This window comes from Xyrauchen texanus, chromosome 22, assembly GCF_025860055.1.
Source record: "Xyrauchen texanus isolate HMW12.3.18 chromosome 22, RBS_HiC_50CHRs, whole genome shotgun sequence".
Taxonomy (NCBI): Eukaryota; Metazoa; Chordata; class Actinopteri; order Cypriniformes; family Catostomidae; genus Xyrauchen; species Xyrauchen texanus.
This window is the reverse complement of record NC_068297.1, coordinates 9,977,991-9,997,241: the sequence shown is the minus strand read 5'-3', so window position 1 is coordinate 9,997,241 and position 19,251 is coordinate 9,977,991. Positions and strand designations below refer to the sequence as shown.

The following is a 19,251-nucleotide window of genomic DNA, read 5'->3' as shown; positions in this document are numbered from 1 at the left end:
AGAACATATACAAATATTTTGAAACTGACATTATCAAACTATCTAAATCATAATACAGTTATGCATATTCTCTATGCAACTACATTAACAGTGGAGTGTTAATGCAACTACATTAATAGTGGAGTGGTGCTGGCGTAGTGGGTAGTGGGCTAAAGCACTGAACTAGTAAGCCGAAGGTTGTAGGTTCGATCCCCACAGCCACCACCATTGTGTCCTTGAGCAAGGCACTTAACTCCAGGTTGCTCCGGGAGATTGTCCCTGTAATAAGGGCCCTGTAAGTCGATTTGGATAAAAGCATCTGCCAAATGCATAAATGTAACACCACCATATTAATCTGTGTGTTTGATGTCATAATTGGCCCATCCCAAGGTAAGTTAATACAATTTTGCTACATCTCTACATTTACAACATTTCTGCACTTATCAGACAATTAATGTAAAAGTTTAGCTTTAAGGGTCATCATTTATATAATAACATAGGCCTACTGTTTATGTATAAGTAGAACACACTACCAACTCAGCTGATCATGTTATTTCCATCACTCACTAGTTTTTCCAATTTTATAAACACTTTAATATGCTCTAATATCTCATTAATAGTAATCGTATCTTCTGTTGTTTGCAAAATCTGATGGAATACCATCAAACAATTAAATAAATCCAAGGAACTGAACGATCATAAAATCTCTCCAGCCTGAATGACTCACCTCGCCATTACTCAGAGGTTTGGACAAATTAACAACCTCACTGAAGTCTGGGGGAGGATTTCTCCGCTTATAAAACTTTCATAATTTCCTAAAAGCATCTTCTCCATGCTTTATTTTTTTTAAAGTCATCTTTATTGCCAAAAAAAAAAAAAAGAATACAAATCACAAGTGACTAATCAAAATCTACATAACAACATACAAACATAACATGTAAACAAAATACAATAGAGTTTTGCCAGGGGAAGCTTATAGGTCATTATAACGAAAAGGAGCACCTTCTCCATACGGCACTCCACTACGGAAGCCGTCATCTTTACCGTCATCGTGTGACCTTTCAACGCGTGACGTCGCAACGCACAACTACGATTTAATTTAGAAGCAATCTGTACAATATGCTGGTAAATTATTATTATAAAAATCACATATATCGATAAAGATTACTTAAATAAGTTAATTCGTTTCATATCGTAGACGTAAATATTGGTTTGTTCTAGTCACGTGATTTGGGTCAAAGGAAGCATGTTCGGCAAGAACGAAACATGGCAGCAGCTGCAAGTGGAAAAAGGGTGTTTGAAGTTTTTGTGTCTAAAGTCCCATGGACGATCGCAACAAGTAAGCTACCTATATCATTTATCAAAGCTTTTAAATATAAAATGATTAGACTAGTGCATATATAGTGCGTGAAAGTATTAAAGCAGTTAGTGCATAGACTGCAGTACTTGTGTATTATATACATGCACATTTACTGTTAGACATATGATGTGTCTTTTAGACCTTTACATCACATAATGTCTAACGTATGTTATATGTTATTATATGTTCAATGCATGTTGTGTGTCTTAAATATTATATGTGAATGTTGGCTATCAATAGCCATGCACAATTCAAAACTATTGGACATACATTATCCATTAGAGTATAATGATATCTATTTGCATCAGATGATTGGTTAAAAAAAACAATAATATATATATATATATATATATATATATATATATATATATATATAATTTGACTGTGGAAATGTTTTAAAGCGATAAGTAATCCCGAGTCCTCAATATTATCTATGAATCTCATTCAGTGCTCAATTCAGTTGCTAGACATATAGTCAAGTCAAGTGGGTTTTTATTGACATTATTCTATATACAGTAGCTTATACACATTGGAACAAAATGTCGTTACTCCAGGACCATGGTGCAACACAAAACAGTATGCAATACACAACAGATTGCAGAACAATAAATACACTGGGCAATAAATGTACAGAAAATTAGCTGTAGACTATAAAGTATTCTGTACTGTTGCAGCAATAAGTGTAGCATAACTATATGTATATTTAGGTATAGCATAAATGAGTTTCATAATAAGTGATCAGTAGAATAATACGTTTTATGTGAGCAATATTTATTTTTCTGTGCTCTGTGTCCTGTTTTCAGAAGAGATCAGGGATTACTTTGGGCAGTTTGGCCAGGTGAAGAAATGTCTCTTGCCCTTTGTAAGTATGATGTTTGGTAATGCACTAAATTTGGTGCTTCATTCATGTTATCTGAATAAGTCCAAAGCTGAGATGAGTGAGCTGAGATGATTGTGTTCAAAGTAATAGTTCACCCAAAAAAGAAAATTCTGTTATCTTTTATACACCCTTATGCAATGCCAGATATGTATGACTTTGTTGCTTCTGTAGAACATAAACAAAGTGTTTTAGAAGAATATCTCAGCTCTGTAGGTCAATTTAATGCAAGTGGCCAGAACTTTGAAGCTCCAAAAAGCAAATGAAGGCAATAATAAAGTAATGAATTCAACTCCAATAATTTAGTCAATATTTTCTGAAGCGATCCAGTTGGTTTGGGCGAGAACAGACCAAAATATAACTCCATTTTCACTGTACATCTTCCCAATGCAAATCTTCACAATCATGATTTCAAGCTTGATTACACTTCCTAGTGCTTGAGGAATGTACAGAGAGCTAGATGGCGCTGCAGGAAAGAAGTGTAATCAAGTTTGAAATCACAATCACCAAAAATAATACTGTCAAGATTTATTGTGAAAAATGTGTAATATATTTGTCTGTTCTCACCCAAAACCGATTGGATTGCTTCATGTGACATTGATTAAAACACTGGAGTCTTATAGATTACTTTAATGTTGCCTTTATCTCCTTTTTGGAACTTCAAAGTCCTGACCACCATTCACTTGCATTATGTGGACCTACAGAGCTGAGATATTCTAAAAATCTTAATTTGTTTTTTCAGAATAAAGAAAGTCATGTACATCTGGGATGGCTTGAGGGTGAGTAAATGATGAGAGAATTATAATTTTTGGGTGAACTAACTTTTAACTGTGCTGTCTTACAGGATAAAGAGACAGGATTTCATCGGGGGTTTTGCTGGATCGGGTTCAGTACAGAAGAGGGACTTCAGAATGCACTACAGAAAGATCCCCACATCATTGAGGATGCAAAGGTGAGTGTTGAGTTGGAAACTACATTTAATAATGGATAGAAGGGATCTAATGCTTATAAAAAATGATTTCCTCTAATCTGAATGTCTTTTTTTGTTTTTAAATAGTTCAAGATATACAGTGTAAAAGTTGAACTGGCTCCAGATATGTCTGATAAATGTAGTTTGAACATCAGTGTCCATATTTTGATTCTTTTCTCTTCTTTTAATGCAGCTCCAGGTACAAAGAAACAGAAAAACATTAATTGGAAGAAAATCTAACAAAGAAGCAGAAGAAAGCTGAAAATGTCTATTTTTTTGTTTTGTTTTTAAAACCATCCAGCATCAAATGTTATGAGTAACACAGATTTGTTATTTATTATGTCCCGTCCCCCCACCCCATGAAACCTATATGTATACACTGACTGCATGTCTAATGTGTTTTTTCCCTATGAAAGTTATTATGAAATGTAAAATAACACAAGTCAAATAAAATATTATTTGGAAATATTTTAGAAAGTAATTTGGTGTTGTTTGCTACAGGTTAATAAATCAAATTTCAAACTTCTGCCTATTACAATTACAAAGGAATTTATTTTATAGCTTTTAAATCAGATTTTCATTTTTTCTCAGTCACTAAAAATTAAATGACTTTCCCTAAAAATACTAGAAAATGGGGCCTTTACAGATGGTACCTTAAGCATGCTTGACAAGCTTAATTTCTTATTTCTTTTCCATGTAAAAGTTGTAACAACTTGCATGAAACATCGTCTTACTCTGGTCAATGTTCTGGTCACATTATCTGTCTGGGCTCACGTCATGTTCAATCTTGCAACACTCCATCAATTACTTTCCCTCTACACTTGCAATAACACATTCAAGGAATCCAGAATTGATCCTGATTGGACTCGTACCACTTCACATGTTTAAGATGATTCTGATTTAGTTATTTTTTGCCTGTTTTATCCATGAGCTGTTAATTTTGTGATTCTTAAAAGCAGAAGATGTCAGTAGTTACACTGAGTGCTGTTGATCTGTTAGAAACATCTGGGATGGCATGAGGGTGAGAAAATGATGAGAATTTTCATTTTTGAGTAAACTATTCCTTTAATAAACGTGTTATGGTCATTACTTTTTCTACTTACTGTCACTATACTTAAATGGTGTGACAATTAACTGAAAAGGTTAAAATCAACTCTCATTCCAAATAATTTATTATTATTATTATGCCAATTGGAAATAGTAACAAAGATTATAATAATATACCATAATATACTCCATTTAGCATTTAGCAGCATAACAATATATATATATATATATATATATATATATATATATATATATATATATATATATATATATATATAATATTGATAAAGGACAATAAATCATACATTACAAATTAACCTGGATAATCTAACTTTTTGCATTTTCCACAATATTCAACATCATCTGCCTTTATCTAATAGTCATGTTTTTGGCCACTAGGTAAATTACCATGTTACTTGTGATGCATATTCTTTAATACATTTAATTTAGCTTCTTTGCAAATGTTACATTCACAAATGAAAATATACCAACTGTAATCCTCTCTTGACACGGTTTATGAAACAGGTGAAACTTAATATAAATGTAATATAAAAATGTGTAAACTAAAAGCAAAACATCTAAAATGTTTCTAAATATCATTTTCACTTTAATAATGTCTAAAAAGTGACATTTATGTACCCCTTTTCTCTTCTTCTTTCTTTTCTTGAAAATGAAAATTCACTCATCATTTACTCACTCTCATGCCATTCCAGATGTGTATGACTTTCCTTTTTTCTGCATAACACCAATTAAGAATTTTAGAATAATATGCAAGTAAATTGTGGCCAGAACTTTGAAAGTCCTAAAAGCATATAAGTAATATAGAAGTAATCCATACTACTCCAGTGATTAAATCCATGCCTTCAGAAGTTATATGATAGGTGTGGGTGTGAAAAATATGAAAATGTAAGTCCTTTTTTACTATAAATAAATTTTTACCAGCCCTCCCATGCCTTATCATATTCTTGTGCAGATGTTCTTCTTTTTTTGGGGAAATTTACATTCTTCGTACATAATGCCACCTACTGGGCTGTTTATTTAATTTGTTATTTTCCTTTGATTTATCCCTCCCTTTTTTCTGTATCCTCTCGGCCGCGTAGGTGGCGATAAACATGAAGAATGTGAATGTCTCTACGATCTACTTCGGCTTACAATTCTTTTGGGAAACGCTGCCCTGTTTCTCACCCACACTTATCATATCACTTCTGATGAGATGGATTAAACGATTGGAGTATTATGCTGCCTTTATATTCAAAGTTCTGGCCACCTTTGACTTGCATTGATTGGACCTACAGAACTGAGGTATTCTTCTAAAAATCATTGTTTTTGTTCAGCAGATGAAAGAAAGTCATACACATCTGGGATGTCATGAAGGTGAGTAAATGATAAGAGAATTTTCATTTAGGGGTAAACTATACCTTTAAATACAATTGTATAATAGAAAGCTCCAATCAATCAAGAAAGCAGCTTCTACTAGAACATTGAAGAATTATTTTGTGTGTACTTTCTGCCAGCAGTGTGCAGGTTTGATGTAGCTTGTCGATGCATATTCTTTCAGTTTTACTTGAACTTTGTTTCTGATATGAGCGTTTTCAGATGCTGTCATCAGTTACGACTACCTCACAACTCTTAAAGCTGTACGGTACAGGACAGATGAGTACCGGGCTGTCAATCAAAGGTAAAACTCTTTCTTTGTGGTCGGACTGAAAATCACCTTCATTTAAGATGAACTTTAGCCATTCCTTTCTAATGTTTGGATTCTTCGAAAGGATATGCAGAGCCACAGGTGCTACAAACGTCTTCTGATGCTTAGGAATAATAGAAGGCTATCCTACTTCATCCTTATGAGCCCAAGAGCCATATAAATTGTGCTACACATTATAAAATAGAGTAAAATATATTTAAAGCTATTTGAAATTGAATATAGTTTGCTTTTGATACTATATTTCTTTTTTAATTTGTAATTTGGCACTAACTAGTTTTTCATAATTGTTTTCAAATAGTTTTTCCACTTTCTTATGTCATGTTTGTGTGTTCATGTAATCTTAAATTACATGTAAGTAATCATAATGCCAATTAAATCATTACATTACTCACACATGACAGCATATAAATGCACATCAATAATCAACATGCAGTCTCATAATTTATGTATTGATCAAGCTTTCAAAACACCATATGAAATTGAAAACATCCTGAAAACACAATTTGACTCGCTGTGTGCAAAATCAAAGCTGCAAATGCCAGGCATTAATTTGTGTGCCATTTCCACCCCTGTGCATAAAGGCCATTTGAGCAGCTCCGTCAGGTACAGTTAAACAGCTGGAGCAGGGAAAGTTTGCAGTCTCTCACCTGTGTGTGTGTGAATGTGAGTGCTGGTGGCAGTCGCTGGAGGAGAGCACTGAACCCTGAAGAGCAGGGGTTCGAGCCAACTGCACTCTCTCTGCCGGGCACGGGTGCGGAGGATAGGGTGACGTTCCCCTTCCCCCTCGGGGCCCGCAGTCAAGCCTGGCTACACACTCTGATTAGAATTAATGCAGTCCCCTGATTTAATATAGAGGAGAGATTAGACTTCTAATTATTCCCTCACTAGGCACTTCAGTTCACTGGTTATAGGTTGTTTCGGATCATTTTTTCTTAGATTTTTCAGCAACTGTTACTGTTTTTCTGCATTTTGAACAGTAAACAGTACCAATGAACAGATTTAAAAGAACTGTTAGATACTTGAATACACCCCTATAAATACATTGTATTATTGGTAATGTAACGATGTTGCTGGCACTGGCAATGACAATGGAGTAAAGAACCCAAGTGCAAATTTATTCCAAGATGTAATCCAAAAATCCTAACTACAAACATGAATGAAACATAAACATTAACTTGACTTAGACATGAACTTGAACTCACAAACAAAGTTACATCAACAAACATCAATAACTGACAATGGACAAAGGAAAATATGAGGCTTAAATACATGAACAAGGGATACATATATCTGTATGCATATATATGTTTATATGTATATTTCAAATGTTTGTATGTCTATGTATATTTTTTTTTGTATTCTCTTTGCAATTGAATCTTCTTTCACCATGACAAATTACTTGTGTGTATAAGCATACTTGGCTCATTCTGATTATGATAATAAACGTGGGTGAATTTAGATTTCACATTGACTGTATCAGATCATTAAAGTACATTCATAATTGGAAATTCAAATTATTTTACCTTTATGATCTTTTAAGCAATATAATGTTTGTTAATAACTTATTAATGCAAGTTATTATACAGGGTCACCATGTTTTGTTTCAAATTTTCAAAGAAACTTTTCAGTTTCAGTAATCGCAGATTAGAAATAAGAGAAGCAGTTTTGTTGTTTGAATTGCACAGTTTCTTCTTTTTCATCAGTGTCCCAGACAAAATAAAAAGACTTTTGTGTGCTGGTTTCATCTGCATTAAATATCCCAATGCCTGAAACACAGTTTGGCTGGATACGCAATCTAAGCCCTTAAAGATATCATAATAATTTGCCTCCTCAACGATATAATCTTTGCTGTTGGATATTTCATGTTAGCTGTGTGCATTTCCTCTGGCACTCCCACTGAGCTGATACTTAATTAGCAGCCAAAGGTAGCAAAGTGGAACACTTAGAAAGTATTCCTGGGGTGTGAGAAATCAATGGGTCCACAGTTGGTGTTTCTTAAATGGCTGCTTTTGGCCCTTTTAACCCACAGCTGATGTCTCCTGATAATTCTATGAATAGTAAGGAAAAAACAGTTTTGACTGCAATGTCAGTGTAACTCCAAAGATAAGAGCCCAGATGTGAGAGCCGGATGAGAGAGATTATGTCTGTTATCTACCTCTGGAAAAACCACCTGGGAACAGCAGTGACACCCAAATTCAAGGATACAGAACAGTAAGCTGTTTCACTCATGAATAATTTTTGGTGAATATGCTATTTCCTTTTTATTTTTTATTGAAATTAGAGGAACCAATTGGAAAGCGCATAGCCTTTTTGTAAATGGTTCATTAAAATTGTAATTTAAAACAAATTAAAATGGCATTTGTTAATTTGTTGCAGATGATAATTGTTTTTGATGGTGGAACTTCATTTAGAAATTGTTTGTTATAAGCAAATCTGTGCCGACAAGAATGCAGAGAGAAATGTCTCTGCAGTATTTCAAAATATGACCAGAAAACAGACACATTGTCTATATTTCTTATATCATAAGTGAAATAATAATATCAATATGAATAATATTGCTTAATAAATAAATAAATAATATTTATACATATTTCACAATTATATGCTAATTATATTACCATCCTTTTATAATAGCTACCAGAACAGTTATAGTATCTAAACCACAAAAAACATCGGTAGACACCCCCTCCTCTCCAAATGTAAGATTCTCAAAAACTATTATGTCGAAACTGCTGGATACTGCAGCAAGACAAGCTGCTCTCCAGCCTGCTTTGATTACAGCACCGGGATGCCCACAGTTTTAGACGACAACACCGGTGGCATGCCGAGCTGTAACGTTGCTGAATAATGCATGCACTCAAAGAACGAGGGCAGGTGTACCAGGCTCTTCTGCTGTCAGTCGGGCATCGAAGCACAAACGGATGCAATCTGTTTTCCCTGCCACTGAGAGGCTCTACTGTAAAATGCACTTTTCTACCCACTGCTCAGAAAAATAGACTTGGTGTATGATCTCTTCGCCTGTGTGGGGTGTTTGTTGAAGAGTAGATACTTGTCTTATCGTGGTTGACAAATTGCTATCAAAACAATCACAACAGCCGAGGAGGGAATGTGAATCATGACTTTTAAGTATCTGTTGTTGGTGTTACTATACCAGTGGAGCTATAAGAACATTTATCATTGTATTTATATACCTTCTTCTCTTATATTTTGCATTTCTCTATTTACACCTATGCTGAACGTCTCAATCATTTAACCCTTTCTATATGGCCAGTTCTAACAAGTTTTATATCACTGTTCATCTCTAGCCTATACATGAGATCTAGCCTACTGTATAGGCATTTGATACCTGTTCTCTCAGGTGTTCATAGTTGACCGTGTTTCCACTTATTTAAGCATGACTTGGCATCAGCTGTTGTTCCCTAGGGAGTTTCTCAGAGGAAAGATATGAAGTCACAGTCTTGGGATGTAGGCTATTAGACGTTGTGTTTGTTGACTTTTGAGTGCATGTATAAGAGTGCTTTCTGTTGTTTGTGTGATTTGGACATTTTATCTTGTGCATTTGTTTGTGTTTGTATGAGTCAGATTGTTTCCAGAGGTCTCAGAGTCCTTGACCAACCCTCACTGAGCATTTGCACAGCAGATTAGACTCCAGCGAGGGCTTATTCCACACGACTTCCCCAGAGAAGCTGAAAGCAGAGCAGTACATGGGGTCTGAGAGACTGATTACAGGGTTAGAAGGTAGAGAAATGGAAAAGACATTAGAAGAAATTTCTTCTCATTTTCCTTATGTTTTTTAAGACTACATTGATAAGGCACAGGAACAGTTTGGGTCTCTACTTGAGTTCCCGAACCTGATCTCCAACTGGTCCCGGGGGTCCAGTTAATCACAAATGGTGTGCTTTTGGAAGGGCTTTGGGTTGGACTGCATGATTTCCTTGAACATTCAAAAACAAAAAATGGCACCCCGTTGATGTAGAAAGATTATAGTCAAGACTTCCCATTTCAGGTGAGCAGCAAGAAAGAGATTTGACTAATATGATTGTGGGGAAAATGGAATTTGGTTTGAGTTTGGGTTGGCTCATTCTTTTAAGAGAAACCCTGTTAATGTGAGAAAGGAGTCTTTTCCCAATTTCCTTCTTTTTCACTTTCACTCTTAAACTGATCCCTTTCTCCTTGACTGAATTAATAATCTGCTCCTTGCACAGGTTGTTGTTCCAAGTAAGTGGCGTGTACCATTGGAGAGAAAAACATGCCTCAAGTGTTTGTTGGCGCAGACCTTAACAAAACCAGAAAAAGGCAATCTAACAGAATGCAGCAGACATGCTGTAATAATAATCATTTTTCCTTCAGAAGGGGAAAACTGTTGCCTGAGTCCATAAATGTGATTCTTTGCACCTCAATGTAAACAAACATTTTTACACAATGACTCTGTTCCAAAACTTACAGGACTGCCTTGATTCCCTCTGTCTACATAGACAGCTGTCTATGGCAGCATACTAACTGACACAGAACCTCACAAGTGCACACCATACAAATAACACTCCACATTGATGTTGAGGCTCCATGGGTGATGACACAGTTTATTTCAATATGGGGTAAGCAACAGGAAAAGGGTCGTAGGGACCAAACGGTAGAGCTATTGTTCTCAAAAAAGCTAGATGCAGCACAACAAAAAGAACAGAACACAGTGTTTCAAGATGCATTTTAACTGCTGAAGTTCTTTTTAATTTGATATGGAGTCTAAGAAACATTGCGATCCTGTGCAAGATGCTGACAAAACAATGAGATGCAGTGCAAGCCGCGCAATGGTCAAAAACGGCTTTCTAACGCATGTTTACGTAAAAAACAATTGAAAAACAGTGCAGACAGATGCAAAAAGGTGTGAACAGCTCCTAATAAACAAACAATAAAAACTTTAATAAACAAATCGATAGTTTTTTATTCAACTAGTTTTTAATCTATGTTATCGATGCTTTTCAGTACTGAGTGAATTATATTTCGAATGAACATTTCTCTTGCTTCTTCCATTGTCCGCAAAGCATACATGTGATGCTGCATTAGAATTTGGCCCAAACGAGTTATTTTAAGAGGCAGCATAATTAATTTGCCTACTTTTGGAACAGCCATTGCATAGCAGGGCTCCACACTATGACTAAAATGGTCGCAAATGCGACCTAAATAATTGATTGCGACAATATTTTAAAATCTAGTCGCCAGTGGCAATAGTCGGGTTGTGTGCGTTCATATGCAGTTTAGCAGTTTGAATCAGATTCACTTTCTCAGCAAATCAATCATCGGTGAACTCACAAATGGGAGCAAAGACATTTCAAAATAAGAGGGCTTCTTTATAATCAAAAGTTCCATACTGTGTACCACTTTATTTTTTCTGCTAATATATATTGGGATTGGAGTAGCACAATAAACTGCATTTGGGATTTAATTGATCACTCATTGGTACCTGGCACTTCAGCCAGGTACCAATGAGGTGGTCCATAGGCCGGGGACACAGATGTCTGCAGCTAATTTTCTCATATGTCTCCATTTCTCACATATGGGTATGTGGTGATCAGGGAGTGGTCTTGTGTCTGTCTGCAGGAGAGAAGGAGTGGTGTGGCTCGTCAAGCTGGTTGACATGATTCTAACAGCTGTTTCTCATTACAGTGATAGTGGAGTGATGCCTTAAAACAGCTGAACATGCCAGAAGGGAAGGAGAGAACAAGTGTGCAGCATTGCCAACTGTTTAAATTATGTGTTGAAGCTATTGAGTGTTTGTGAAGAAGTTTATATTTAGTTTTGAGTTATGTCTATTATATTTGTATAAATTATGATAGTGGTGTGAAAATGTATGAGACAAAATGGAAAGCAAACTTATCTTCTCAACTATAAATACTGTTTATTAAACTTCCGATTAATGGGCTATCAGCTGTCTTCCTTTTCTTCAGCTTCAATCAAGCAATTCTGTGATTTGATGACTAAAAAAACTAAAAAAGTTTCAGTTTAGGAGCCAATGGCTCCTAAGTAATTATTTTTAGTCTGGAGCCCTGCACAGGGATTGTGGCCATAATACCCTAAAATGCTGCCTTCAGAGTCAGCTTAATTGGTTTTGGAACAGAATGAATGTGTGTTTATACTCAGAACCTCATGGGAAGACCCATCTTTTTTTTTTCTTTCCACTTGTCTACATCTCACGTCTCAACAGCATGCATTAGTTTTCTCCAGTGTTTTACATGGATTATTGCATCAAGCTCAAACATCTGCTGATTAGAAACCCCATTGCACCACACCAGATCATAGTTTGGATGTGCACTGTTTGAATGAAACCTGTCTTAAATCAGATGTATATATTAGTTTAAATGAATCTACTCCCCTAGGTTATGGTTATAAACATGAGCCTCATCTGAAGGGTCGAGGAGGAGGTGTTGCTACAATGTACAGTGAAGTTTTTGGTGTTACCAAGAGGACAGGATATAATCTGTTGGAGGAGGGGCAGACCGAGCCTCTGTAAGAGGAGTCACAGGGAGGGTGGCAGAAGCCACTGGAAGAGTTGTCTCTGGAGGAGCAGGTGGAACCGCTAGAAGAGGAGTCTCTGGAGGAGCGGGCGGAACCGCTGGAAGAGGAATCTCTGGAGGAGAGGGCGGAACCGCTGGAAGAGGAGTCTCTGGGGGAACGGGTGGAACCGCTGGAAGAAGAGTCTCTGGGGGAGCGGACAGAGCCATTCTGAGGGAAGATTCTGAGGGCAGAACCAGGAGAAGCTTGATGAAGGCAGGCGGAGCCCTGAGAGGCTCGATGAAGGCAGGCAGAGCCAGGAGAGGGTCGACGAATGCAGTCGGAGCCTGGAGATGCTCGAGGGGCAGAGCCATGGAAGGCGGAGCCGTGTTTTAGACTAGTTTTAGATCTTAGTGCTGCCTTCGACATGATAGGTCATGATATTCTCTTAATCAGACTGGAAAATTATGTTGGCATTAGTGGACTTGCTTTAGCATGGTTTAGGTCCTATTTATCAGACCGCTATCACTCTGTGGCAGAGCCTAATATGGGACCGGGTGTGTATGATCACGACCCGGCCCCGCCCTCCGCCCTGCCACAAACTCCATATGAGTAAACAAGGAATTGTCAAATCAAACAAAAGTTAAGTATGGAGTGCCACAGGGATCTGTTTTAGGGCCATTTCTTTTCTCCTTATACATGCTTCCCCTGGGAGATATTATCAGGAATCATAGAATAGGTTTCCACTGTTATGCCGACAATAAACCCAATGAAAATCCACAATTCTCTAAATTAGCAGTGTATCAATAAAATCAAAGATTGGATGGCCAGAAATGTCCTTCTACTCAATTTCGTCAAAACAGAGGTACTAATTATTAGACAAAAAAAAAAAAAAAAACTCTAAAATAAGCCTCTAAAATGTAACTTGACGCTCAATGTACTGTTACATCACCTTTTCCAGCAAATAACTTTTAGATTTGATACCAATCTGTCCTTTGAAAATCACATTTCCAATGTTTGTAGAACAGCATTCTTCCACCTCAGAAATATTGCTAAGTTACAACACATTGCTGATGTGGAAAACGAATAAATGCATTCATGACCTCAAGACTAGATTATTGTGATGTATTACTGGGAGGATGTCCAGCAAGTTAAATAAATAAACTTCAATTGGTTCAAAATGCAGCTGAGAATGCTGACAAGAACCAATGAATATGATCATATTAGCCCCATTTTATCATCCTTACATTGGCAAACTGTTCAATTTCTCATTAATTTAAACATTCTGTTAAATACATACAAAGCTTTGAATGGTCTAGGTCTATAGTACTTAAGTGACCTTCTGACATGCTATATTCCATCATGTTCATTACGATCACACAATTCTGGCTTGTTAATAATTTCTAGAATGTAACAATCCACAAAAGGAGGTAGATCATTTTCCTATTTGGCTCCTAAACTATGGACAAATCTCCCTAACACTGTTCGGGACACAGACACACTCACTCAGTTTAAGTCTAGACCAAAGACTCATCTATTTAGCCAGGCATACACCTAATTTATCCATCAACTAACAATTAGGCTACTTTAGTTAAGTCTGCTGGAACCAGAAACATCTATCATGATCTATAACTCTGCATACAATTGAATAACATCTACGCTAATTTTATTCTATTCATATCCCAAGATTACCAGAGCCAGCCAGATCCTGCTCCATTCCTGCTAAGTGTCGGACTCCACTGCCATGTGTTGCTGAGTTATGACGACAAACTACAGCCGGTGCTAGCCCGACATCACTTCAGTCTTTTACGATGGACTTCAGAGGATGAACTGATGCCAACTCCAACTGTAAGACATTGGACACTTCATATGCCACTGCCTGAACCTTGGATTTATGATGGGTCCCACGAATCTCACCGAACCTCATCGAAATGACCTGCTAGTTGAACTGCGATGCACCTCATTGATCTCTGCCTGCATCACCTTTGTCTATTGATGGACTACACTCTTGAAATGGAATACATATACTACCATTTAATTGCCAACAAAAGCCTTAATCAGCCAACTCACAAAGGACAATGCATCTATGTGAACTTCTGCAGTTAATCCAGGATGGACATTAGTCATTAATCTAAAAGTTTGGACCTTAACACTTACTTAGTTTACACATTTTAAATCATGACTTTCACTGCACACTAATATTAGATAACTAATATTGGCATTGTATTCATGTAGTTTAGCCAGAGGGGAATTTTCCCCCACAGTGAGTCTTGTTTCTCCCAAGGTCATTTTTCTCCATTAACCAACATCTTATGGAGTTTTGTGTTCGTTGCCACAGTCGCCTTTAGCTTGCTCACATGGGTTCTAAATACTATTATTATTTATGTAATTTTTATACACAATTTACAATATTTTGTTTAATAAACCTACACAATAATCCCTCTAAGACTTTATAGATATTACAGTTTAATATTTTTTATGCATGAGTTTCTATAAATCTGCTTTGAAAAGATGTGTGTGTTGTGAAAAGCGCTATACAAATTAAAATGACTTTACTTGAATTGACATTCTAACCCACAAGTCTTTCTGCTCTGCCACCAGCCTGGATTGCCATGTTAATTGCGATGATGTAATAGATCACCTCACTTTAACAGGCGTGTTGGAAAGCACCTATCATATGGGGGCTGGTAATTAAATGCTGGCTGTATCACTGGATGATTAATGTGCGAGAACTCGCTGAAGGTCATCTCAGATTTTCGCCTTTGGATTATCATTAGCTCAGGCATACTCTTAGACGTCTAATTCATCATAGTTTTTTAGGTTGCACCGGTACTGTATTTTCATTGCAGGTGGGGAGATGAGCTGCTACAGACATGCAAATGAGCCAAGGTTTTGAAATTGATTTAGCTTGAACCTGTTGCTCAAAGTTCCATTGACTCCTACAGTTGTCATTAAAGGTTGTTTGAGGATGGAAAGTCCCTAAATTAAATCATTAAATAGCATCTTGTTTCCTTCAGGTGCCTTTGTCACATAAACCTGCATCAGAGAACCATAGCACAAGAGATTGTGGCCAAAAAGCATGCACAGAAACATACTTGGAAAACCTATTTGAAACAGCTTGCCAAGAAACAGCATGCCATACGGTCACCTTTACTATTACCATACAATCTTCAATAATATGGTTTGGGATGTCTCAATGATAATCTGGCATATTAAATAGAACATATAGTTTGGAGCTACAGTAACTGTCAATGCTTTTGCGGAAATGCTGCGTTCCAGCCATGACAGAATAATCATTTATAAGTTAAGTGTACATGTACACCATAATATTGTCTTATTTACTAGTTGGAAACTCTTGATTTTCTTTAAGCCTCACTTTCCTAAATTGGCAGCATGTCAATAAAGGAATATTTCAGGTTCAAGTTAACATTGATCAACAGTAATTGTGTTGTAATGTTAACTACCTCAAACAATTATTTTGACTTTTGAAGTAAAAAAAAATCAAAGTTAAAGTAAGGAACATCATGGAAGTGAATGAGGCCAATTTTTTGAGGGTTTTTAGCCAGAAACGTGAAGCTTTGAATTTTATAAAAGCTGTAACATTTATTTTTTTTTAAAACTTGCTTAAATCATTGTTTTTGTGTCATGGCCCATTTACTTAAATTGTAAATGCCTCAATATAACCCAGATATGTTCTTTTTTAAGTAAAGAAAGGACAAGTGGCAATAATTTTTTGTGGTTATCAACATTATGCCACACATACTGTCGACTGCGCTAAACTTGTATTGAACCCACACGATTTCTTGAAAAAAAATATGCCACAAGCAATATGGTGTTGATCATAAGTTGTAATTGTGAAAGGTAGGATCAATTTTGCATGCTTTTGTATACTGATGATGAAGAAAAGTGATAAAACTTGCCTAACAATACCTCACATTAAGCTGGCTTGTGAGGAGTCAGTCTTGTACAAACAAACTGCATTTCCCATTATTTTCTGTTGCAGAACGAGAATGATAAAATACTATTTGTTTTGTTTTGTTGCAGTAATGCATAAAAGGGTAACTTGGAAAAAAAACTGGAAGAAATAAGAAGAATAAGAAATTGCCCAATGCATACTTTTTCCCGACCAAAATTATTAGAAATTATGACTTCTGAGCTCGTAAGTACAAACTTCTCGGGAGGAATTGAACGTAGCTAAGTATTTTACAAGTGCAACAGGTGGTATCCATCATTCTCTAGATTACAGTTTGAGCCAATTAAATTACTTTGGGGATTGGAAAGAGAAAATGAAGGACACAGAAGTGGATTGCACACATGGAAGAACAACGCTGCGCTCATCAGTTCACAGGTTTGCTGCAGCCTGGAAAACTGAACATATGGATGAGACATATATTAATTTCCCAAGCTCAGAGGACAAAAACCCATGTTGCTGCTTCCTTTTTTGGAACTTAAATTTTGCCCTTTATAAAGTTAGGGAACACTTTGGAAATTAAGTTTGGAAACATCTAATTTAAGTAGATGCACACAAGATAATTTTGCATATTTTAACACTGTATGTTGCCACTTGCACCCCTCCTTGTTTGAGTTTTCTTCAAGAAGTTCAATGGATTTTGAGCTACTAAATTCATTTTGAAGGAAATTTAGCTAGGTGGACCAATGGATAGTATGCATGTTCCAGACACATTGAGCCATGGTGCACACATGGAAGACCCAGGTTCACTGTGTTGTATCCAGTAAGACTTTTTTCTTCACCAGAACACATCTGAAGAAAATTAGAAAAATATCTTAGCTCAGTAGGTCCTTAAAATGCAAGTGGATGGTGATCAGATTTTTGAAGCCATAAATCACAGACAGTCTGCATAAACGCCATAGATAAGACTCCAACGGTTAAATGAATGTCTTCTAAAGTGATACGATCACATTTGGTGTGAAAATTGATTAATATTTAAGTACTTTTTAACTCTAAATCATCGCTTCTGTTAAGCTTCACGATAGCATGGTCTCTCTTGTGACATATTTGTGTTGCCATGATACAGAGGTAATCTCACGTTCTCCTCTCGGTTGAGACATCCAGGATAAGCACACAAAGACACCATTGTGAGTAAAGAAACAGATAAATACAGATCTAAACCAAAACCAAACAATCTTGCCTCAGGAGTGCCCTTCAAGGAAGCCAAAAATGCAGTTTTTAATTCATCGATGTGAACATCGACGAGCCATTACCTCAGACAAGTAACCGGACAGATAAAAGGTCCACTCCATGTATTGTGTTGGAAGTTCATCAAAAGAATAATACTAGATTGCTTCCACATTTCCGACATCGCGCACAACTATAGACAGATTTTGTAATTATATTGTGAGTGGTCGCGACTTTTATAGAATATTGACATAAACTGAAGGACCTGTCAGGTTCAGCCAAAGCCAGTTTGGTTTTGTTGAAACTAATAAGACTAATTAGTCTAATCACTTTCAGAAAAATACCATAAGGCTACCACAGCTACCACAGCTCCCTGTACGCATATTACGTAGTCTGTGTAGGGCACCACTCACTAGGCTATCATACCCTAGGGGGAACCAGAAACTCCACCGGCTGCCATTACTCGCATGATGTGTTATTCCGAGACACTCTCATGGTGAATTCAACTGGATTCATAGGATTCTAAATTTGGCTAATTTGTATGTGAAATGAGATTAATGGAAAGAAGGAGGCGAGAACCGGATTGACAATATAAATAATAGTTTAATGAAAAAGTTACACAAACAAACACACATGACGGACACCTGCCCGTAAACGCTCTCTCTCTCTGTCGCACCACCATCCGCAGTCAGTCTTTATCCCTCTCGGAGGCTTGATTAGCCTGATAAGGGACTGGGTGTGTAGAATCCACCCTGTCACAGTATGATATTGTGCGACTGAACTTGTTTGAATTTCTACAACTTTCACTAATGCCAATGACATCACTGGACATCGTTTCCATCTAATACGTGACAATTACTTGCTTCTGTCACACAACAGCTTCCAAACATGTTTACACACTCTACTGATTGTTAAGTTTAGATAAGGAGTTTGAGTAAGGGCATAATATTAATAAGTATGTCCTTAACGGCTTGTGCAGGAAACTCGAGCATACTTCCGCATTAGACATCCTGGAGTTTATGCAAACAACATTGTGCAAGACCATACGAAATAGCCATAAATTATTTATGACTTTTCATGAGATGAGGTTGGTTATTCAAGGACGCTGTAGGATTCACGGAACACAGTCGATCACCCTGCACTCACACTTACTCATTGCACTGTTCACCACGCTACCAGGGTAATGCCATGGTACTGAATGATTGATCGTGTTCATATTTCATGATTCTGTCATGGTACACCAAGGAACTTTAAAAAATTACATAATTTTACTATGACACATCTCATGAAAATGGGGTTATCACAGACCAAGTCTGAAAATAAATAAACAAGTGTATGGCCATGGTGCTTTTTGTGAGAAATATAACAGAATAGGCTATTTTTTGTGGTAAAGGTAAAATTAAGAAAACAATTTTGATTAGAAAAAATTTAAAAAACCTCACTTCTATCCGGTTCACAGCACCATTGCAACAGGCCCTGGTCACCCCTGTCTGAACGGGACTTGAACCGGCGTCTCCGACGTTGGAGGCAGGTGCGCTAACAATGAGGCTAAAGCCTCTAATGTCAGTAACAAGTGCACCTCTTGAGGTCAGGTAAGTGAGGTTTAGGGGGGTGAGTGTAATGGGAGCCAGCTGGTAGATAATGGTAGATGCATTGTGTAAACCTCACTCTGCTGACATCAAGAGGTGCA

The 19,251-nt window shown here is 36.8% G+C and overlaps 1 protein-coding gene and 1 long non-coding RNA gene across 2 annotated transcripts in view; one reads left to right on the top strand and one right to left on the bottom strand.

The window, feature by feature from the left end:
• LOC127662556 (uncharacterized) overlaps positions 1 to 951 on the bottom strand; it is a 31,465-nt gene extending 30,514 nt beyond the window's left edge. Inside the window, exon 1 of the long non-coding RNA XR_007972899.1 lies at positions 707 to 951. This is a non-coding gene — a long non-coding RNA (uncharacterized LOC127662556). The remainder of the gene's footprint in view (positions 1 to 706) is intronic.
• Positions 952 to 1,109: 158 nt separating this feature from the next.
• On the top strand, positions 1,110 to 3,667 carry LOC127662555 (SRA stem-loop-interacting RNA-binding protein, mitochondrial-like). Its single transcript, XM_052153794.1, has 4 exons — positions 1,110 to 1,318; positions 2,143 to 2,201; positions 3,061 to 3,168; positions 3,380 to 3,667. Exons 1-4 carry the CDS (start codon positions 1,246 to 1,248, stop codon positions 3,446 to 3,448), a joined length of 309 nt encoding a protein of 102 aa, XP_052009754.1. The 5' UTR covers positions 1,110 to 1,245; the 3' UTR covers positions 3,449 to 3,667.
• The last annotated feature ends 15,584 nt before the right edge of the window (positions 3,668 to 19,251 follow it).

Coding starts and splice junctions, on each gene's coding strand:
- LOC127662555 (XM_052153794.1), top strand. CDS start 1,246: ATGGCAGCAGCTGCAAGTGGAAAAAGGGTGTTTGAAGTTTTTGTGTCT. Junction 1,319..2,142: donor CCCATGGACGATCGCAACAA/GTAAGCTACCTA, acceptor TCCTGTTTTCAG/AAGAGATCAGGGATTACTTT. Junction 2,202..3,060: donor AGAAATGTCTCTTGCCCTTT/GTAAGTATGATG, acceptor GCTGTCTTACAG/GATAAAGAGACAGGATTTCA.